This window comes from Ictidomys tridecemlineatus, chromosome 2 (genome assembly GCF_052094955.1).
Source record: "Ictidomys tridecemlineatus isolate mIctTri1 chromosome 2, mIctTri1.hap1, whole genome shotgun sequence".
Lineage (NCBI taxonomy): Eukaryota > Metazoa > Chordata > Mammalia > Rodentia > Sciuridae > Ictidomys > Ictidomys tridecemlineatus.
Window position 1 is genome coordinate 132,557,716 of NC_135478.1, and position 22,559 is coordinate 132,580,274.

The 22,559-nt window shown below is 54.0% G+C and overlaps 1 protein-coding gene across 17 annotated transcripts in view; it reads left to right on the top strand.

Moving 5' to 3' along the window:
• Camk2b (calcium/calmodulin dependent protein kinase II beta) overlaps positions 1-22,559 on the top strand; it is a 94,600-nt gene that overhangs the window by 42,971 nt on the left and 29,070 nt on the right. For 16 of the 17 annotated variants that reach the window (XM_078039810.1, XM_078039811.1, XM_040291885.2 and 13 more), the window contains 3 exons: positions 10,927-10,986; positions 18,726-18,780; positions 22,361-22,426. In XM_078039810.1, the coding sequence (XP_077895936.1) occupies positions 10,927-10,986; positions 18,726-18,780; positions 22,361-22,426 (181 nt within the window). Of the gene's footprint in view, positions 1-10,926; positions 10,987-14,525; positions 14,656-18,725; positions 18,781-22,360; positions 22,427-22,559 lie in introns of those variants that run through there. The other variant, XM_078039815.1, reaches the window with a different exon arrangement.

Below are 22,559 nucleotides of genomic sequence, written 5' to 3' on the forward strand. Positions count from 1 at the left end.
TTGTTGTTGTCTCCCCCACCACCACCATTGTCACACTAAATGACTGCTCTTTTGGGGGTGGTTTTGTTGTGGCTTTGAGGATGCCTGTTTGGAAGTGAGAGGCATGCTTACTGGCACACTGCTCAGGAAGCAGGTGCAGAGGTGACCCCTGGTTAGTGGAAGCACACTGTGTGATCATGGGATGGGAACCCTGCCCTGGACGGGCCCCTTGGCTCCAGTCAGGATTTATATGTGCCCTCATCATGCAGCCACACTGCTGCTTAGAGATCCCACACCCATAATGTCAGTGTACAGCTTCCTACAGAAGCTGAACAACACTCCGGGTCCTACAACTGGGAGTTAGCAAAGCCTGAGTGTGAAGGTCTCCAGGTTTCTCCCAGCTGAGGCAGACAGAGGTTTTGTCCAAAGTGTGTGTGGTTGGGTGGGAGGGGGTGGGGTGTGGGGGTGTTCACAGGTGGGGGTGCACAGGGATGGCAGACCTTCCCCGTGAGGGGCTCACATCATTGGTGAGCCTGACACCACAAGTGGGCTGACCTCAGGTGGATTTGCCTCACAGGTCAGGAGATTGAGGCTCACAGAATGCCTCTTCTCACCCATGGTCCCATGTCCAGCTGCCTTTCAAGCCCTTGGCCTCCCCAAATCTTACATGACCCCTACTGCCTTAGGGGACACACCCTGCTCCGTGGTGATGGGGAAGAACTGTCCTAATGTCTCTCGGGCTCCAGGGCTGAGCCCACACCCCAGGGTGGGAAAGGCTTGGAGTGGAGATCTGCATCCCCACCAGAAACCTGCCTGGGACTGTAACCTCGGGGCTCTTGCTGCAGCCGGCAATGCGACTTTCTCTGGCCCCACGGCGACCCGCAGCCAAAAATGACCCCTACCCAGGGGGATAAGAGTGCGGTCTCAGAATCGGCGGAACTGGGTTAATAGAGACGCGGCGCCGCAGTGCAGGGCAGCTGAGCATGCGCGGGAGGCGGTGCCCTCCCCTCTTAGGGACCCTCCCCTGCACTCCTCCCCTCCTCTGTCTTTTAGGCCCAAGACCCGCCTTTCATCGCCTCTCCTCTCCCCGGCTCAAATCTCCTCCCTTTCCCACTGCCCGCCACCCACCCGCCGCGCTTCAGCCTTAAGGGCTTGAGGGAAGCTAACCGTTTTCCAGGGATTTGGAGGGTTTGTAGGGGTGGGTGACCCTCCAAATGGAGACCGCCCTCTTCTCACCCCAAGGGTTAATCTTAAACTGTGCGGTCCTGATGCCAAAACTTGGATTTATGCGGTGTGGCAGGTACAGGATACCCTGTGGGCAGGGGTAGAGGGAATTGGAAGGGGAGGTGGGGGGCCTAGTGGGGGTGCCCATGAACATAGTGGGGTGAACCACCAGGAACAATTAAGGAAACCAAGCTGGGGTTGCCCGATTTAGCAGTTAAATTTAAGTTTCAGATACACAATGAAAAAAATCAGTAAAAGTATGTTTCATATTGCATGGGACATACTTATTCTAAAGTTTTAATTAAAAATTTTGTCTGAAATTCAAATTTACCTGGGCATCTGTGTTTTATCTGGCACTGGGAACAAGGCTGGGAAGAGGACCGGTTTTCCTAGTCCTCTCAAATTTATTTGGCTAAGTCCACGGCTTATGAAAACAAGGCCCCAGAGGAGGATCAAAGTGGGGAGCAGATCATGGCAGGGTGTCCTGGTTCTTGGTGGCCTCATCTGTGAAGTGAAGAGAAGGTGGGGAGCCTCAGGCCACCTGCCCACTGGTTCTGGAATGAGGCTGCTGATGTAAACAGAGTCCTACAGGCCTGGGAGCGGCTGGCCTGTATCCAGTATCAGGTTTCTGTGCCCCTTGATCCCTGGGATGCACCATGAACTGTCTGCAAGAGCAGTGCCCACCCCATTGGGTTGTGTGGGGAGCTAAAAGGAGGAATCCTGAGCCTGGGGGTGGGCGGAGCAGGGTGAGGAGCTGACGGACCCTAGTTATCAGAGGGTCCATCCATGAACTTGAGGGCCCTCCTAGTATCATTTTGTCATCTGTTCTTGGGATCCCATATGTGCATCTCACCTTCTTGCTGGACTGGGAGCTGGTGGTTGAGCCGCTTTAACTCTAGAGCTCACAAGAAGCCCCTGAAGGCAGCTTAAGCAAGGAACGTGCTGGGGACTGAATTCTGGACCTTCCAGCATCAGTCTTCTCTTCTATAAAATTGGTGGGAGATTGACCTCAATGCCTTCACGGCTGGTTTAAAGCTGACATTCCCCAAATCTGGAGTGATCCTGCTCACATCCCATGCCCACACCAGGAGATGAGCACAGGATGACAGGGGCTGAATGGATGAGGCTGTGGGTCCAAGTTTGAGGCCTGGTTCTACGGTGTGGTAGCAGGTTACCTCTCCTTTGCTTTGACTTTAGATCCGCCCAGTGAGGGTGGGGGCTGCCCAAGGCTGTGCTGTGCACCTAGTAGGTCCTTACCTACCTATTATGTAGTTAAGGGAATTGAAAGGTGAGGAGAGGGGTTTTGTGATGATTCAGTTCAAGGACTGAGCTGATGTGGTGAGTGGAAGGGTGGGGGAACATGCATGTCCCCAGACCACCTGGGTAAGAGCAGCACAGTACTAGGTCTGAGGCCTGGGGAAGGACTTGGGTGAGCAGTCCCAGTTTGGTTAGTGAATAATCTGGAGAGCTGAAAACCCAGACTGAGCCCACATGGGAAGTAGCCACAGAGAAATTGGAAGGCACAGAGGTGCCCCTCACCCTGCAGGTAGCCCCTGTCCTGGATAACAAGCACACTTGGGTCATGATGCTTCCATGTTTGTGTGTGGACAAGGGGAGCCCTTACCCCAGCTCTACAGTGGAGTGGCCAGTGCCACCAGCTAGTGTTCTCTATCATATGCTGAAGACACTAAAGTCTCAGGCCTCTCCCGTGAAGACAGAAGCAACCTCGAGAGAGGGAAGCTGAGACAATGGCAGATGCAGGGGGCCGGGGACATCTCCCTGCCCCCATGGAAGTCGGGAGTTATAGGTGCTGGCTGCATGTTGGTCTCAGCTGGCAGGAGCTCCAGCTGCCTATGCCCCTGGAACTCCCTGGCTACATGACCAGCAAGGGCTCAGATCTTTCTGGATGGTATAGAGAGGGTTATTTAGGGGGAAGTTAGAGATCAGTTCAGCCAGTAAAGGATGAGGGGATTGTGAAGAAGCTCTGGCAAGGGCAGGTGGTTAGTGTGCTGGAGTGCGGCCATGTGGCCTTAGTTTCTGGGTCTCTTCTGTTGTTTTTTTTTTCCCCCTTTATCCCTTTCACAGTGCAGAAGTGCTCCCTGGCCTCACAAATGCAGGCTTCTGGTTGGGTTGGGTCTCCAGGCATCCAGTCTGGTATGCGTGGGAATATCTGGGCAGTTGTCCTAGTCACTGGAAAGGACAAGAAGAATGTGGATAGTGTTGGAGGCAGAGGCAGAGGTTGGGCACAAGACCTTTGCAGTGAGGAGCTCTGGGCAGGACTGCTTCCTTGGAGAGAACCCCTGTGGCCACGTGTTGAGAGCAAGGTTGTGACTGGGTGAGTCTTGAATGCTGGGGGCTGTCACCCTTGGAAATTTCTGATCTGTGCTTCACGGTCATGGGTCATGGTGCAGAGTCCTTAGTGCAGAATCCCAGCTCCCCTGACATCCCTGAAGGAGACTGAGGTGGCCCATGATTGTGAGCAGGTGGGCTGGGCTGGGGTCTGGGTGTGAGGAGACTCCACCCCAAGTGTAGACTTCTGGCACGAGACTAGTAGAGGAGAGGGCTGCCAGCTAGCTCTCGTCCCCACACCCTGCTGCATAGAGGTGAAGATGGAAGTCCTGTCCCAGAGTTATGGGGTTGGTCCACATGACAGCTGACACTGGACAGATGAAATGGACAATAGGACATAGTCACATGCACTTAGAAGGGGAGACAAGGATGTTTCACTCTCAGGGTCCCTCCGGGTTGTCAGGGCTACTCTTGAGAGTGGAGTGAACCAGCAGGGCTGGGGGAGGCCGACTTTGTGGTAACCAGAGGGAGAGGTGGCCCTGGATATCCGCAGAAGATGTGATTGACTAGTTTGAATAATTCCATGGGTTGTGGGGAACTGTAGCCACTGCTTATAGATCAGCAGAAACTATGCCTGGTCCTGTGAGGAGGAGAGTTGCCTGCTAATCCCCAGTAAGAGAGTCAGGAGGGGCCATCTGTTAGGCCATTGGAGGCCTTCCTTGTTTCCTCTGGATGTCAAGACAGCGCATAATATTGGCCTTAAACTTTGGCCTCACAAATGCCACCACTTGGCAGTGAGTGAGCAGGAATTCCAAGACACATCTCTGTTTCAAAGCTGAGCTTCACCCACATGTTAGAGATGGTTCTCATTCTGAAGAGGGCACTGGGTGTGAAGCATCAACTGCAAGGACAAATGACCTCACAGAGGGAAGGCACTGGGGACCCCCTGCCACGAAACCCGAGAGTGGCCACACTTTCGCCCACACGCCTGGGCTGCAGAGTGCCAGTCACCCCATGTGACTGGCAGATAGTTCAGAGGCCTGTAGCTCCACTGGGGATGATATTCCTGTGCAGAGGGCAGGATGTGTGTGGTAGTTAGTGTCTCTTGAAGCTCTGCTCCTCTCCTCTGTTCCAATGGGGTGGAAAGCAGCTGCAGGGCATGCACACAGGCGCCTCCAGCCCCATGGTGAAGCTGTTGGCTGAGCTGTCACATTAATTGCTGGCTGCCTAGTTGCTTTCTTAAAACACGCACAGAAAGCCACAGTGAGAGCCTCCTCTCTTCCCTCATTGGTCTGCCATCCTTCAGCCTCCAGCAGCTACACAGACCCAGCGAGATTCTGATGACCCCTAGTGCTGGAGGCCGAGCAGGAAAGGGGTATCTGCCTCCACTGCCCATCTCCTCAACAGTGCCTCCATCTCTGCCTACAGACATGCCCTGACACCCTGACACCCTCAGCCCTGTGGGAAGGAAGGTGGGGAAAGGGCTGCTGGCTTCCCACCCAATGCACACTCTACGTGGGGCTGCAGTGAGTCATCGTCTCTCCAGCTTCTCCTCCACCTGGCCTCCTTGCACCTGTACAAGAGTTGGGGGATGTAATGGCCTTGCCTTATTGGGTACAGGAAGTCTCTCCCAGGTCTGCCTAAAGCCAGTGCTCAGCAAGCAAGCTGTTACTCCGAGGGGCCTTGTAGGACTCTGTTCACTCTCATGAGCCATTTTTCTTTCGTGAGGAATTTCCAGTATCTGCCCAAGACCTCCTTTCAGCCCCTGCACCAGCTGCACCCCAAGACTGGACAGGCAGGCTATAATGAATGGCCAGAGCTGAACAAAGTCCAGGCTAGCTAGCTTAACTTCCTATACAACACTCCAGGGAGTCTGAGGAGAGGAGCTGCCTGGTCCCTCACTTGGCTGATATTCTTCATGAAGAATGAAGCTTCCCCCTACCTGGCCACCCCCTCTCAGTACTGGCCCTTAAATCTGAACTCACTTTTTTTTTCTGGCCAGTTCCCCAGCCCTGGAATCTGGGGGTGCTGGACAGGACTTTGCCAGCAGGGTGTGGAGGCCAGGCCTGGAGCAAAGGCCCAGGATGTCCCATGTATTTCATCCCAGCATCTTACCACCACAGAAGGCTAGCCATTGGGTTCCTGATTGAGATGCATGAGTTGAAGTATGCTGGTACAAGACGGTGCTTAGGAAGCCCCCAGTTGTTCTAAGTGATGTGATGTTCTATACCTTCTAAGAGTCTGGAAAGCTGAGACAGGTGGGAAGGTGGGCAGGACCCTGGTGACAGGGGTCAGTAGTTTTGCCATGTGCTAAAGATACAGGGAGCAGGATCCTGACCCCACCACCACAGTCTGAAGTGTTGAACAGATGCAGGTCCAGCTCCTGGGGGGATTACAGGAAGAGACCTGGGCCCAGGAAGAGTCCCTCTCTGCTGTGGCCCTTGTCTCCTTTGGATGGGAACAGCAATGCTGCCCTCACCCTTTTAAACTGAGGCCCCCAGTGAGATTTAGATGAACTGCAAATTTTTGGCCCTTCATCCCAGACCTCAGTGTTGAGCTGTGTCCCGGTTTACTGGCAGGGTCTGAGTCCTGGAACATGACCCTGGCTTTTGGGGTACCTCTAGTTACTGTCCCTACCACCAGAGGCTGACACACAAGTGGGCCTGCATCTCCTCAGCCTTGATGGTGTTGGCTTCGGGCTCACACTTGCAGGGGCTAGTTTAGACTGGGGGAGTAGAGCCTTGGCAGCCACTGAAAGGCCCTCCCTACCCTCCCAAGTCCAGGCCAGGACAGCTGGAACAGGGCCTTATCGCTGCTCCCAACAGAAGGTCCATGTCCCTGGGCTCTTCCCAGCCAGGCTGCCTATCATTGAGTATCTCTCCAGGGCCTGAGACCCCCTGGTACTGGCAGGGGCTCCCCAGTGAAGGGATCTCTGGGGGTTGCTAGCAGCATCCTGGGGTGAGGCAGGGCTGACAGGATGAGTGGGTATATCCTTGAGCATCTACCATGAGCTAGACATGGTGGGTACCCGGCATACGCAATTTCATGCTGAGTCCAGCACAATACTTTGGGACCAGGCATCATATTGTTCCCAACCTCTAGATGAGGCCCGGAGAGTGGGCATCACTTGTTCTAGGCTACAAAACAGGCAGGACTTACAGCATATGTACAGCTCCATGTGGGCTCGGGTCCCAGGAGACCCTGATTGGGACAGCTCCCGCCCCCACCTCCCCACAGGCTCTGATCCCCACAATCCTAGAGGCTGAGATTGTGCACGGTGGGTGTGGGTGTGGGTAGGCCTCACTTCTCCCCATCCTGCCCTTCCTCCACTCCACCCAGTGTCCTCCCATGACAGCCTGCAGCTGGCAGGGCTGGGTGCCACCCACATCCCTCCTGTCCCCTGCATGCTGGCTCCTCTCACCACCCCACCCCTCTCTGCTGTGAGTCACCCCTGCCAGAGAGCAGATGGGGGCATGAGAGTGAAACTTAGTGCTGGGGGCCTGGCGTGGGCCAGGGAACCTCCACTTCTCCACCCCTAACACCTCTTCACTCTGGATAAGAGAAAAGGAAATTATGGAGAATGACCAACAGAGATTCACTGAAAATGTTACCTTGGCTTGTCCTCTAGCCCTGTGATCATGACCTCTGAGTGCCATCCCTCAGGACATAGGAGTCCCTGGAACCACACACTGGCCTGTCTTTGGGATGTCGAATGGAGACTGCCCTCCTGCCCCCAGGCCCTCATCCTGGGCTTTTCAGACCTGCAGACATTGAACCACTCTCAGTCCTCATCTGTGACTTGTCTTCATGCTGCAGATGCAGTTGGGGCAGCCAAGATTTCCTAGCCACTGCCAAGTGTACCTCTCCGCTGCCCCCATAGACTTCTCTTTGTGCCTAACTCAGCTCAAGTGTCCTCACCGGAAATAGACCACTGGAAGGAAACCCCATGAGCTGACCCAGACTGAGGGACACCCCCTGAGGGAGCCCCAGGTGGCCTGAGGAGACACCACCTGAGGGAACCCCCCCTCAGGGCACCCATTGCACAGGCTGCTGAGGGAGGGAGGCGTGGCAGGTGAGGGGGACTCCATTTGAAGTCTCTCCCTGGCCACTTTGGCCTCTCAGGGCATACTGTAATTAAACAGGTTATTGCCTGTAACTTGCACAGAACAGATGGTGCCTGTTGTGTGGCAGGTGCTCCAGAAGGACAGTCACGTGCCTTGTGCCCATGTCCTGGCCTTGAACAACTCGGGGCGGCCCCTATTCCTATCATCTTCAGGGTGACAGTAACAGCCCAGAGGAGCCTCTGCTCCCCTCGTCAGCCCCTGGGAACTTCATGCCAAGTCCTCCAGGCCTGTAGGTCAGAAATGGCCATTCTTGGAGCCTTGTGGTTCCTGCTCCTGCAAGGTGGCTGGAGCCTTAGTTGATGTGATATCCAGGTGGGCACAGACATGAGTGGTTTGCTGTAGTCTGGCTTCTGCAGTAGGTGGGACCCAAGCTGTCTGGGGTCTCACTCTGATTTTCAAAAGGCTGTGAGGTGAGGGAGAAGGGTAGCCTTTTCGCAACCCTCACCTGTCCTTTTCGAGTGTTGGGCTGTCGCCTCTTCTTCCGTCACATTGGCCTTGCTGCCCCTATGGCAGCATTTGCAGGAGTGAACATTTGCAGTGTGTGGAGGCTACAGCCTCTAGGCACACACCACCCACCAGCCCACAGAGGAGCATAGAATGCAAACCAAGGGCTTCGTCACAGAGCCCATGAGCATCAAGAGAAGGCCTTGACTTTGAGGCCCTGCTCTGCTTGGTGCATGGGGGTGTCTTCTGCAGGAGCTACTGATAACCCTGCCGTGAGTCATCAGCGTGGGTGTGCAGGGCTTGGCTGGGGCCACTTCCCTTCCCTTGTCCTTCTGTAGCCCCTGAGCCTTGCCCCCGCACTGGGCCCCATGCATACTGCTGACCTCAGGGGCACTCAAGATATAGGTCTGGCAGAGCGGATGCCTCAGCAAGCCAGGGCTCTACACTGAGATCATGGCAGAATCACCTAGAAAAGCTTCCAGGCCTCGGCATTCCCCGAGGGTGGAATCTCGGGACGTTGTGCTATCATTAGAATTCAGGCAGGCAGGCGGATAATTGCAGGCTCCAGTTTAGCCTGATCTTTGAGTAAAATTGTTTTTGGCATTTTTTTGTTTTGGGTTTTTTTTTTTTGATAAGTGCTTTTATGGGGGTATAAATGAACACTGTATTACATCTGTGGGATGTTTCTCTAGTAGGAGGAATAAATAGCACATCTTTTGCCCAAGTTGCTCTGAGCCAGCCCCCTTGGGGAGCAGGTGTGTAATGCGTGTGCACAAGTGTGTGTGTCTGCATATGTGTGAGTGTAGGACTGCTGCCAAAGTGAATGAGCCAATCCGTCTGTCAGTCACCTTTTTACTTAAATATAGACCCACGCACACATGACCTTGCCTGGTTTGGGATGCAGTCTCACCACAACTGAGCAATTGGAAGGTGTGGATTCAGGATTTCCCTTTCTAAGCTTCGCATCAGAGAATGGGGTCGACACTTAAACTACTTCCAGGGTTGGCCATCACCAGATGGGCCTTTCAGTCTTGGAGACATTAGGTTATTCTCTGTCTTTATCTGTGACTTGTCCTCATGACAGGTGTGGTTGGGGCAGCCAGAAGGTCCTCCCAGCTGTTGGCTGCACCTCTCCACCACCCCATAGACTTCTCTTTGTGAATAACCCAGCTGCATTTCTGGGTGCCTTAGCTTCCATTTCAGCAGGGACTTGGGTGTTATGTTGGAAGACAAGAACGGTGTTTGCTGTGGCAGATGTACAGGTGAGGGAGTGGGGATGTGGGGGCCTCTGGCAGCACGCTGGGATGGGGTCTGACTCCACCCACCTGGAGGCTTGGCTAGTCCCTGTGTTTGGGATACCAGATGCCTGGGCTGAAAGCACATGGGACCCAGGTGTGCAGGGCAGGGTGGCTCAAGGATCTTCCTGGGGGAATGAAGGAAAGCCCTCTGGACACGTTCCAGAGACATGCCTGTTTGCAGGCACCGCTGCCCTGGGGAAAGGCACATACATATTTGCATGTCTGGCCTCCATCCCTACACTACGCCATGCTGGCTCCAATGCAACTGACCAGAGATGCTTCGGCCAGGCCAGGTGGGTGATTTTCCCCTGTGCACCCTCTAGGGACCATAGGCCTGCAGACTGGTTTGAATGCCTTTTGAGCATCCTTTTTTAATTGGTACCTTCCCTCCTCTCCTGCTGATGGGGCTGGGAGGAGCTCCCAGCTTGGTAAAGGAGGACCTGTGATCCTGATTGGCATATTAATTGTGTGCTCACCTTTCTGGGCATTTTAATTGTGTGCTCACCTACCCTGCTCAGCAGGGGTAGAGGTTCTAGACAGGTTCACCTCCTCCCAGTCTCATCAGGGAGTCAGTCTCTGTCCTGAGTGCTGAAAATCCACCTACCTTTCTTCACAGCTCCCCCCACACGTCTGTGGCTCAGTGATATGCCTGGTTTTGACCTTGATGTACGTTGAAGCACATCTTGGACACTCCTTGGTTGCTGCTTTTGTCCTGAGCACCATGTTGGGGGTTGGGGTGTGCTTGTGCACCGTGGGTACAGCTAGGGGACTCTGTTTCCTTGCTGCACCATATTCTGTTGTCACCGCAGAGCCACAGTGGAGCACTCCCTTCTTCTGTTACATGTGGGTTTATGGTTTTTGCTATTACAATTTCCTTCAGCTTTTTAAATCCTCCTGACACTTCTGTTGGAAGTTTCTGGCTAACAAATTGCTCCAATCTTTGAGGGTCCTGTGGAGGGACTGCTTGAGGGGGGGATCCAGGTGCCCAGTGACTGCTCATCTCTGGTCCACCCTCCCAGAGCCAGTCTAGACCCTGCACCTTGTGTGGGTGGGAGCCGTCGGTGGGCTCTGGGCTCTGAGGAGGACACGTTTCCCCCCTCCCAACCTGTCAAATGGGTTGTTCAGCACATCCCACCACTGTCTTGGAAGAACAAATTTGGTATCAGCAGAAAGTTCCAAAGAGTATGGTATTAGGACAAATAAGTGAAGGATTAAATCAGTGCACTATTAACATATGGCATTTCCTGTTCTTTGAATAATGCCTGGAAACTCTCAGCCCTCAGCTTAGTCTACCTGCTGCCTCCCATGGGTGTCTCTGCCCCAGGCACCTGCAACTTGCCTTGCCCAGACCTGCAGCTGATGGCCGGGCAGGTGCTCACACCCTGCTTCTCCCTTCAGCAGGTGAAGACAGCTGGACAGGCACCCCAGAGGCCAGGCCGTGGGTGGGCATGTCCCCATCCTCTTTTATTTGGCAGCTGCTACACACCCTCATGAATCTATTCTGAAATGGAACCATGAGTCCCCAGCTAGTGGGGCACAAGGTGACACCTTGTCCTCTGTGTCCCCAGATCACCAGAAGCTGGAGAGAGAGGCTCGGATCTGCCGCCTGCTGAAGCATTCCAACATTGGTGAGCAGCCCCGAGGAGGGTGGGGGGGCTGATATTTTTGACAAAACTCCTCAGGGTTTTTGGAACCCGGGTCTGATGGGCTGTCCAGGCCGCACTGGCTGGGCACATGGGGAGGGCTCCTGGGGGCCTGGGCTGAGCTGGTCCTGTCTTCAGCATCAGGACTGTTAGCCTTGCCAGGAGAAAGGTAGGCAAGGGAGCCACCCAGTAGCCCTCCTGCCTGCATCTGAGTGAGATGGAGGCCAAGACTTTAACAGGGTCCTCGCCCCCAGCTGTGTCTTGGCCCTCAAAAAGCACAGCAGCACTGTCTGCCAGTCTCCTTCCTGAAGCCCCAGACAAGTCCTATGTTTGGGTGATAAATAACAATTCTAGGAGCTGTTGAGCAGACCCCAGAAACCCGGTTGAGCAGTCCCTAGGAAGTTGGCTCATATCTCCCTGGGTCACTTGGTCCTGTCTGCCCCTCACCTTCCCTGGCTCTGGCATCTGAAGAGCTTGGGAACTCAGCCCTTGCCCACACTGGGGAGTAGCTGGAAACACCTTGGAGGTGACAGCTGCTCTCTGCCAGTGGAGGGCTCAGGCTGGCCGCAGAGGCACCTAGAGTTTATTGAGTGGATTCCTGGGCCCCTCCCTCCAAAGCTTTATTCTCTTTTGCTAAGATAGGTCCCAGGAATCTGTGTTTAAAAGAAATACCCAGGGACTGTGAGAAGCAGCCAGTTTGGGAGCCTGGGACATCCACATTCCCTTCCAACCCACTGAAGTAGAGAGGGAAGAGGAGGATCTGCCTTGGCCAGGTTGGGTCCCGGTGGGCCACAGGGGCTCCAGGAGAGCTGGTGCTGGGAATCTCTGCTGCTGTCCTCTAGTATATGGGGCACCCTCAGTTTCCCCTTGTCCCAAACCAAGAGCTGAATGGGAAAGGCACATCTCCCATTTGTGGAGCTTCAGCAGATCACCAGCTTTGGTCCACGGTTTCTGAATCTCAGTCTCTCCATCTCAATCACAGAGTCTTGTTCTTACTGACAATGCAGATTCCTGGGCCTGCCCCAGAGAGTCCAACTCAAGAGGTCTGGGAAGGCTCAGGAGTCGGGATCTTAGTGCAGCATTTAAGCGGACTTCAGGCCCACTGGGCACCAGCAGCTCACTACTGGGCCCCCTTCCTGAGGATCCTGGAAGACATCACCTCCCACTCAACTCTGCCAGTACCCTTTCCCTCACTCCTCTGGTCCTGGCTCTCCATTTCTCCCCACTACTATGTCTGCTGAGCACCAACCAAGGGCAGGTCACCCTTCTGAGCATATTTGAAGGAGTCCCTTTACTTAGAGGAGAGGACCAAGTGTTCTTTGGGTTGGCGTTTTTGAACACTTCTTCAATAAGACATCTCTCTGCCCTGGCTGGATGCTGGTGTGGTTCCGGGTTGGATCTGAGCAGTGGATGGTCCCTGCTCCCAGTCTGTGCCAGGGGAGGAGTGACTATGGAGGTCCTTGCAGCGGCTTGAGTAGCTGGTTAGGGACTCAAGATCAGCACATTCCAGAACACAGAGGAGGCAGACCCAAGGCTGCAGGGGTCACACAGTCTTCTCTGTAGATCCAGAAACTCTCCGAGGAGTGGGAGGGAACACAAAGGGGAGACAAGAGGAACTTGTCCCTGGTGGGGTATCTTTAGCCTTCCCGCAGGGGCACCGGCCCCACCTCTGAGCAGAAAGCTGCTAACCGGCTCTTCTGGGCCACAAGAGCAGGTGCTGGGTGCAGTTCTGAGAGGGGCAGTTCTGCTCAGTGGCTAAGTCAGGCAGCAGCTGTGTGCCAGGCTGGGAGGGGCCTCAGTTTCCTCCTTTGAACATGGAGATGTTCCTGCCTCTCTCCCAGGGATCTAGTAGGAGGAACTGGGATGATTCATAAGGGAAACTGGCATAAACTGTAAAGTCCCCTCTTTTCTGAGGCAGCCTGCTTGGAGTGAAAGGCAGAGGCCAGCCATAGCTCTGGGGGTAGACCTTTCATTTGTAGAAAGGCGTGTAAATCTCCCACCCCTTCATAGGGTGGTTTCACGAGTTTGTTGGCTCACCATGCGTCAGAACAAATGACCCCACAATCTGTGCCCCTCACACAGGTTAACAGCTTCTGTGCATCCAAGAGCAGTTCAGCAGACGGCAGGCCTGCCATACAACTTGTGGGATCCAGTACAAAATGTAGATGTGGGCCCTCTGCTCAAAAATTATTAAGAATTTCACCCAGGTGTGGTGACATATGCCTTTAACCTTAGCAACTCAAAGGGCTGAGGCAGGAGGATCACAAGTTCGAAACTAGCCTCAGCAACTTAGTGAGCCCCTAAGCAACTTAGTGAGACACTGTCTCAAAATTTAAAAGGGGGGCTGGGGATGTGTCTCAGTGGTTAAGCGCCCCTGGGTTCAATCCTCAGTACAAAAAAAAAAAAAAGATTTTTTTTTTCCTCAAAACAGCAACAGTGAAGATATTTTTTTTTCAAAGCAGCAACCTCTTGTTTGCTTGGGTGCCCAGGATAGCTGCACAGCTGCAGGCCCTGCCTGGGCTTCTATGGACTACAGACATGCCAGGGCTGTACTTATAAGGGCTTGATCAGAGCCTCAGGCTATGCTCCCAAGGTGGCTCTTCACATGCCTATTGGCTGGGGCCTGAGCCCCTCCCACAGGCATCTCCAGAGTCATAACATGGCCGCAGGCTCCCCAGAGCCAGCGATGACAGAAGGACAACGTGTTAGTCTGTTCTTCCTTCCTTTCTCTGACAAAAGTTGAGCTAGTCAACTTATGAGGAAGAAAGATTTCCTTTGGCTCATGATTTATAAGAGTTCAGTCTGCTTAGCCTTGTTGTTTTGGGCCTGTGGCAAGGCAGAAGATCATGACAGAGGGAGTCTATTCACCTTTCAACAGGCAGGAAGGAGAGAGAGTGGGGGGTGGTCCCAATATCCCCTCAAGGGCACACCCCCAATGACCTGACTTCCTCCTGTGAGGCCCCACCTCTTAAAGGTCACACCACCCCGCAGTAGCACTACAAGCTGACCACCACGTCTTCGATACATGGGCCTTTGGAGGACATTTCCAAACATACCAGAAAGAGAGAAAGAGGGACAGACAGGGACAGCAAGGGACAGAGATGGACTGACAGAGATGGAGTGAACGTGTGAGACAGGGACAGAGAAGGAAGGATACGAAAAGAAAAAGAAGTGTGATGCCTTTTTTGAAATTATAATAAAATATACATAACATAATGTGGATCATCTTAACCCTTTGTGAGCATGCGGTTCTGTGGCATACACATTCACAGTTCTGTGTAGCCTTCCTCACTGTCCATAGCCAAAAGCTTTTCATCTTCTGTCAAGAGAAACTGTCCCCATTAAACAACACCCTGTCCCCCTGCCCCTGGCACTCGCCATTCTACCTTCTATCTCTATGAGTCTGACTCCTCTTGAGACCTCAGAAGAGTAGAGCCATAGTGTCTTGTTGTGACCAGCGTATTTCACTTGTGATGTCCTCAAGGTTCATCCCTGTTGTACATTTGTCAGAATTTCTTCCTTTTTAAGGCTGAATAATATTCCATTGCATGGAGGTACCACATTTTGTTTATCTATTCATCTGTCGATGGAAACTTGGGCTGCTTCCACCTCTTGGCCGTTGTGAATAGTGCTGCTGTGAACAGGGGTGCACAGGTATGTGAGTCCCTGCTTTCAGTCCTTTGGGTATGTACCTAGGAGCGGGATTGCTGGGTCATATGGGAACTCCATTTAACCTTTTGAGGAACCATGTGCCTTGTTATGACCTAGCCTCCAAACTGTCACCTCTGCCAGTTCATTCGAAGCCCACACACAAGGGCGAGGAGTCGAGTTCCCTCTTAGAGGAGATGCATCAAAGGCTTTGGAGATGTGTTTTATAGCCACTGATGGTGAGCACCTGATGTCATGAGCCTGGTGTCCACTGAACTGAGTTATCCCATTGCGAGGGAGGTTCAAAGCCTGGCCCTATACTGACTGCACAGATGGACTCCAAGCTACCAGTTCAAGGGGGTCCTGAGTCAGGGGTTTGGCCAGGAGCTTGCTTGCAGGGGGTTCAGTTTCCCTCAGAGACAAAGGGAGGATGGGCAGATGGAACTGGGCCGGATGTGACCTGACCTTGCTCGGTAGCAACTCATATAGGGGCAGGGGTTAGGGCCAACTAGGCCTCTCAGAGCCAGGAGACTTTGCCTTTTGGGGCTTGGGCTCCCTCCTGCCCAAAATGTCACCCTGGGCAGTTTTCACAAGTTTCCTGTGTCAACAGAGAAACCCAGGAGGAAAGAATCAGGCAGGACCCATAGGGATGGTACCACAAGCCACAGGAGGGTCTGGCCAGGTGTTGGGGGGCTGCTGTTGGGGTCATCTGGAATAAACCAAAGCACTCAGATGGTCCCGAGCTCCTTAAACCCTGTGTCCTCAAATACAGATGCCTGCCCTCCGAGTCAGAGCCGCAACCACCATGAGAGTTTGGTGAAGGGGTTCTTCAGCCCTGTGGTTCTGGCTACGAGGCTGAGTATGGAGTTGGTTCCCAGATCAGGTCAAGGTGACAGTGACAAGTCTAGCTGATGTCTGTGGAGTGCCTATTCCTGAGCATAGGTGATCTGTACCTGCCTGGATGTAGCCCCAGGTCAACACCCTCCCCAGGGTTCCAGAATTCACTATGAAGCACATATTTACAAATGTCTGCTTGGTGTCAGGTGAGGTCCCAGGAGTGGAGACCCAGCCAGGGGCATCTGCTTCTGATGTGGAAGGTGTCCTGGGGGTAGGGAGCTCATCAAAAGAGCAGGTCCCAAACCTCCACTGCTGCCCCCAGGACCCCGGGGTGACAGAGCCTAGCAGAGTCACAGTCCTCAGCATCTCCTGCTAATGTGCCCAGCATCTCCATCAGGAATTGAAAGCCCCCAGCCCTGACTCGGGGACCCTCAGCTGCCCTCCAGACTCCTCTCCCCACCCTGACCAGCTCTCATTTGACCCTGGCCAGGAAGTTTGTAATTTTGACTGATTTCAGGGCTAGAATCAGCCTTCCTCAGTGGGTCCCCACTGAGGAGCTGGGCAGGGGGACACCCAGAGGATGGGAGGCTTGAGGAGGAGGGCAAGGGTGAAAGGTCACTAGAGCTGCCACCTAGCAGCTGTTCTTATGTGCCACCAGTTAGCATCATTTGACCCTGCAGGCAAGGGTTAGTGTCTCTGTCAACTGCAAGCACCATGGGTATCTAGGAGAGGATCCAAGAAACTTCTTGGGAGAAGCAGAAGGATCCCCCTGAACCTCCTTGCTCTTGGTCTCCCGGCCCAAGAAAGTCCAAGCCCCAGCCCAGGCTCTTGGGAACTGGACCCTTGAGCCCCTTGCCCAGCAGGAATACATCCCTGAGGGAAGGAAGAACCCCAACAATCAGGAGCCCAAGGCAAACAGGAGCCCAAGGCAAGGCCACATTCCTGAGCCCCTTCTCCCTTGGGAGGTTGAGAACAGCAGGTTATCTCTGGAGGATATTTGCTGACCTGACCCATGGTTTCCAGACTGGACTCTTAAAGATACTGCCAGGGACCTTACTTATTGCCACCTCTGCATGCCACCACCGTGTTATTTGCTTACTGTTTTTATTTAAATAGATTTTGTGACAATTCACTTTTTTGCTTGGCCCTGTCTGTGAATTTACGGGTCTGATGTGCTAGTTAGATTTTCTTCTAAACCATTAAAATAAGCACCTAACTATTTTTAAAACGTTAAAAAATGTTTTTTTTTTAATGTTCACATGCACACTACCTTGATTTCCTACAAGTATCCCCAGTGGCTCCATCTGATTGAGGGACCCACTTCCTGGCAGAAAGTAGGACCCACTCAAGCCTGATGTCCCCTGGGCCCCTGACCTCAAACCCATATTGCACCAGGAGTCCGGTGCCAGCCCCCACCAGCAAGCTGTGCCTGCTGAACCCAGGGGACAGTGGCCCTGGGCCTCCCTTCCTCCCCTGGAGCACTGTACCAGAAGACCCCTTCCAGCTGCTGCCCTTTCGGCTTAGACTTTTTTGCTCTGAGCTCAGAAAAGAAGCCCAGGTCCCCAAGCAGCCCCAGATCCTGGTACTGAGCCTCACAAACTGCTAACAGCAGTGACAATGACAATTGTCCTTAGGTACTCACCATGTTGTGGAAGCTTCCTGCAGGTCACCTAATTCATCTTTGCAATGATCCACAGTTGCTAATTTCGTCCATTTCATAGAGGAGCAGACAGGCTTACGTGGCTGAGTGACCTGTACAAGGTCATACAGCCAGTACAGTGGCAGGAGAGGGTGGTCCTGCATTTCCTGGGACCTGGAGCCCAGCCTGCTCTCACAGGCTCGGGGGCTTTGTGCCTGAGGTGTAGGTGCTGAGAAAGGCCATTGGTGTGGGGTCATTGGAGCCCAGAGGTCTGGGCAAGGCCTGGGCCCCAGAGGCCAGATTAGAGTTTCTGGGCATGAGGATGCTATTAGGCTGGCACCTGGAAGGACCAGAGCCAGGAAGGAGGGCCTTGACAGCTAATTAGAAACTAGGACAGTGCAGGAGGGCACCAGGAAGGGGCTGGAGCTGTGTGGGCTGTTTATGCCTAAGGCCCCGGTGCCTATGGGACGTGGGAGAAGGCGACCAATTTTCACCCTCCAGCTCCTGTGTCTGGATCATGGGAGACAGCCATACCCATACCTCAAGACTGGCACAGTGTAGGGCCTAGAGTCAGACCAACCCCTCAGCTCACAGCCCCACTTTGCCTTTTTTTGGGCTGTGTAACTTTCAGCTGATTACTCAACCTCTCTGTGCTTCAGCTTCCTCATCTGTAGCCTCTAGGAGTGGCTGGAAGGTTAATTGAGTTAATCCGTAGAGTGCTCATAGCAGTCCTGGAACACGGTGAGAGCTCAATGCCTGTCGTCGCTGTTCTAGCAAAGGGCAGAATTCTGCACGTGGGAGAGCAGGGCCCAAAGTGAGTCATTCTGAGCAAATACTCACTGCTTGGAGCAGGGCCTATCTCCAGGTGAGGAAAAGCAGGCCCTGGTGGAGCACACTTTGGTGCTGAGATCGCACCGCTATTCCCCGGCTCCTTTGTCCACTTGTCACGCATCCTGTGTGTCCTCGTCAGTTCTGCCCTGCACCAGGCAGGGTCTAGAGTGAGGGGCAGGAAGCAAACAGACCTTCGCAGGCAGCGTGGAGACAGGCTTGAGGAGGGGAGAATGGCAGTGCCCCACCTTGCTGGAACCTGAGCTCAGGGTTCGAGCCTTTGGGTGATGACACATTGGGACAGGTTTTCCTCTGGACCAGGTCCCTGCCTGTTGAGGACAGAGGGCAGCTCTGGGAAGGCCCAGGGTGAACAATGGGTGTGTTTCATCCTGCATCCTCCCCCATGTGACACCTTTCAGGGACTCCTGTCCAGGAGCTCAGCTGGGCAAATCCCTACTGCTGCCCTCCTCGATCTCCCTCTGGCAGAAGGAAACGGATCAGGCAGGCAGCTGGGAGTGGAGGAAGGTCAGGGTGCTGCCCAGAGGCCCCTGATGCTCACCCAGGGGCTGGTGGCCTGCAGGGCCCGAAGTACCCCCTCCCTGCCTCCTGGTCACCCACCTGGCCCTCCCCACAGGTCATCCTGTGGGCAGCCCTAGGGTCCTTGGCTGTGGGTCCCTCCCTGAGGGCTTGCACAGCGGCATATGGCTGGACAGTGTGAAGGTGGGTGTGTCCTAGCTACCACCAGTTCCTCATGGCTTCTCTGTCCCTGCAGTGCGTCTCCATGACAGCATCTCCGAGGAGGGTTTCCACTACCTGGTCTTCGATCTGTAAGTGCCAGCACTGAGAACCCTCTCCCACTCCTGGTGCAGGGGTAGGGAGGGGTCCAAAACCTCCCCAGCCCAGGGAGCAGTCCTGTCTTTACTTCTGGCCACCACCTGAGTGCACCTCTGCTGTGGGTCACCTTTCTCCCAGCCACATCTTCCCGGCCTCCTTGGTCTTGTTCTGGTTTTATTGAGTACCTTGGGGTTGGGACTGACCTGTGACCCCTCTTCCCCACAGGCCACAGGGGTAGGGGAGGGAAGGGAGGACTGCGGAGTGCAGCCAGAGGTTCAGTCACTTCCCTTCCCTGTGTGCCCTTGTCAAGCTGGACTGTGGTGGCACCATTGCCTGGCATGAGCATGTGTATTTTGAGTGTGGGTAAAAGCATGTACATGTGTGCACTTGTGCTTATGTGTGAATGTGTGTGCACGTGTGGGTATCTGAGCGTGTCTGAGTGTATGTGTATGGTATATAGGCGTGTGCGTGTGCCTTGTATGAACATGTGTGGCTATGGTTTGTGGGGGCACATGCATATATGCCTGTGCGTGTGTGTTTGCACGAGTGTGTGTGCGCACAAGCTTGCACATGCAGTAACTGAGAGAGGAAGGCGTCTGGGGCCAGTGCCGCCTCTCACTTCCTGCCAGATTTAGAAGCGATGATCTCATCTCCCTCATTCTTGACAGCTCCCTCTAAGCAGCACTATATTTAGCTGTCTGTGAATCAGGGCTGTTGTGGGACCCTGCGCTGGGTGGGGGCCCATGGGTCTTGGCCTACCTCTGTGGCCTCCAGGAAGGCACACAGCCAGGGAAGCCTGGCTGTGGTGCCATTGCCATGGTTACCCCATGCCCTCCCGCAGCAGCTCTTGAGCTGCAGGCCCAGTGGTGACAGGAGGCACTTTTGTATGGACCGCCCTCTCAGTTCTTCCTTCCTCAAGTGACAGATGCCCAGGCTGTGGGGTGTGCAGACCTCAGAGGACTGCATTCACATGGAGTCCTCTGGTCAAGAGAGGCAAGGCTGTCCCTTCAGGGGGTTCTTGGATGCCCCATGTGTCCCATAAGACCTCAAATTGTCAGCCAGGTGACTAAGGCTGGCCCAAGCACAGCCACTGCTGTCTGGCTGAGGTTGTGCCCTCCTTAGGGGGCAGACTCACCATTGCCCTTGTGTCCACCAGAGCCACCTCCACCAGATTCTTTTCCCAGGACACGGAGAAGCCCCTGGATTGAGGGTGGCCCTGTCCAGGGCTCCTGGTGGCAACAGATGGCTGCATGTGTTCCAGGAACTGAGAAGGAAAGAGAACAGTGTGTGTGTGTGTGTGTGTGTGTGTGTGTGTGTGTGTGTGTGTGTATGACTTGTCTCTCGGGGCTGGCTTTGCTCAGAGCTGATTCAGCACTCACCAGGAGGTGTCGGGAAAGCTTCTGAGGGTGGTGAGTCCTGGGGTCCTGCACATCCTCCTCCCAAACCTTTGTGTCTGATGGGGCAGCAGATTCTGGAATGGGCTGGCCTCCCTTTCAGAGGCCCAGAGGTCCCTTAGCAGTTGAGGGGCTCTGAGGATTTGGGGACATTGACAGGTGTTCACACTCCCCATGGTTAGAAATGTCACAGGACTCAGGGAGTAGGCCTGGGAATGGAAGGATTTGCACATACCTGCACACCTGGAGGAAGGAGGCTCCCATGTGGGCCATGACTTTCCTTGGTTATATGCCCCCATGGCCTGTGGAGAGGTGATTCAGATGCAGAACCTCCCAGACGTATCCCCTTCTTGGGCCAGCACTGTGCCCATATGCCCCCATCAACAAACATGGTGGGAACAAAATCCCTGCCCTGAAGCTCTGGACCAGACGATGGCCTAGCCAGGAAGTCCCAGGTGCCCATTAGTCTGAACTGCAGTTGGCTAAACACACAGGGCACCCCAGAAGGTCTGGTCTGGCCCCAGGTGAGGTACCTCTTAGGAGGCTACTGTAAGCTGTGACCTTGGACCTAGACCCGGTAGCCTTTTGCTTTTGTTCTTTGCCTGGACTCAGGGCCTTTGGGCCTGATGTGTAAGCTGATGAACCACGACCTACACAGTCAGTCGCACGACCTGGTCTACACTTGGGATATGATCCTCCTGCTCCACACCCATGGGTGCATGTGCATTTCACCCTCATGTTGGAATTTCTACTTAATTTAGGGCTGGGCTCCCTGATAGAGGGATTGGGTGGCTTGTGGAGCCCAATCTGAGTCTCCTAGGCCCAGAGCTGCTGCTCCACTATTGTCACCGCCTTGGGTAGCACTGCTCAGAGCTAAGGCTCCTTCAGAGACAAAATGGAACCTTAAAAGCTCCTCACTTTAGGTGTTGCTGGGGGCTCCTGCAGGGTCCTCAGGGCATGTTTAGCCTGGAGCAGGGACATGCTAACACGTAGCACATCCTCATTTAAATTTTTCTCCAATGCAAGACACAGTACCTACCCATGCCAGGGTCACTTTTCAACAATCCCTACTCCCTGGATCACCCCGGCCATGAACTGGACCAGTGCTGAGTGCTGGACACAAAAATGAGGAAGACCCAAACCTCAACAGAAAAAAATGGGTAACACTAAACAGAGGTGACTAAGGTTGGCCCAAGCACAGCCACTGCTGCCTGGCTGAGGTTGTGCCCTCCTTAGGGGGCAGACTCACTTAGGGGGCAGCTAGAGCAGGAAGGAGCCTGGGAAGAGGACAACAGGCTTTCCCCACTCCTCAGGGAGGGCCTCACCTCAGGGAGCCATTGTATGGTGTCTTCTGGCAAACCTAGAACCTTCAGTTTGGGGAGAGACAAGGGCAGACTCAGGGCCTCTATCCTGCCTGCTGGTGTGCGTCCACACCTCTCCACTTTACCAGACCAAGGACTCCCAGAAGCCCAAACCCTTTCTACATTCTCAGAAGCCCTCCAGTCAGTGGCTCCTGCCCCAAAGCCCGTATTGACTACCTTCTGATGGCCAGTCACTGGGTAGGGACATAGGGCATGAGGTTGTGCCAGCTGAGACCACCCCCAGCACCTGTCACGATCCACTCTCTTCCCTAAAGATGGGTCTTATAACTAAGACAGTGGCCCATCAGGGAAGCCAGATCCAGGCACCGGATCTTCTGGCCCTTTCACTCCTGGGGATAGGAGGGCACATATCTGGCCCTGGGGTCCTTGAGTATCACAATCCAGATGCCTGACTCAAACCTCTATGCTGCCCACTCTGGGAAAATCACTTAGATCTCTGGAACTCAGTTTTCTTGTCCATTAATGGAATATAATAGTGCCAATGGCTTGGGATGGTTGTGAAGACAGAAAGGTTAAGTGTCATCATGTATGAGTGAGTAATTGGTAAGCTGTCAGATCTAGGTGACGTTAGTGCTAGTATGGTGATGGTGGTGGTGAATGTTGGTGGTGATAGAGATTGTGACGGTGGTGGTGGTGATGGTGGTGGTATTGATGGAGGTGGTGGTGATATTTGTGAAGCTGATGATGGTGGTGGTGGTGAGGTAGTGGTGGCAGTGGTGATGGTGGTGATGGTAGTAGAGAAGGTGATGAAAGCAACAGTATTTCCAGAATCTGACCTCCATGTGCTTTTCCCACAGGGTCACTGGTGGGGAGCTCTTTGAAGACATTGTGGCAAGAGAGTACTACAGTGAGGCTGATGCCAGGTGGGTTCCAAGCCTCACTCCATCTTCCCCCTTGCCCATCCCTCACTCAGCCCCACTCCTGCCTCTCCTGTAACCCCTGTTTATTCCATGCATCATGGTCCCTTCCATATTCCCAGCAGAAGGCAGCTGAGTG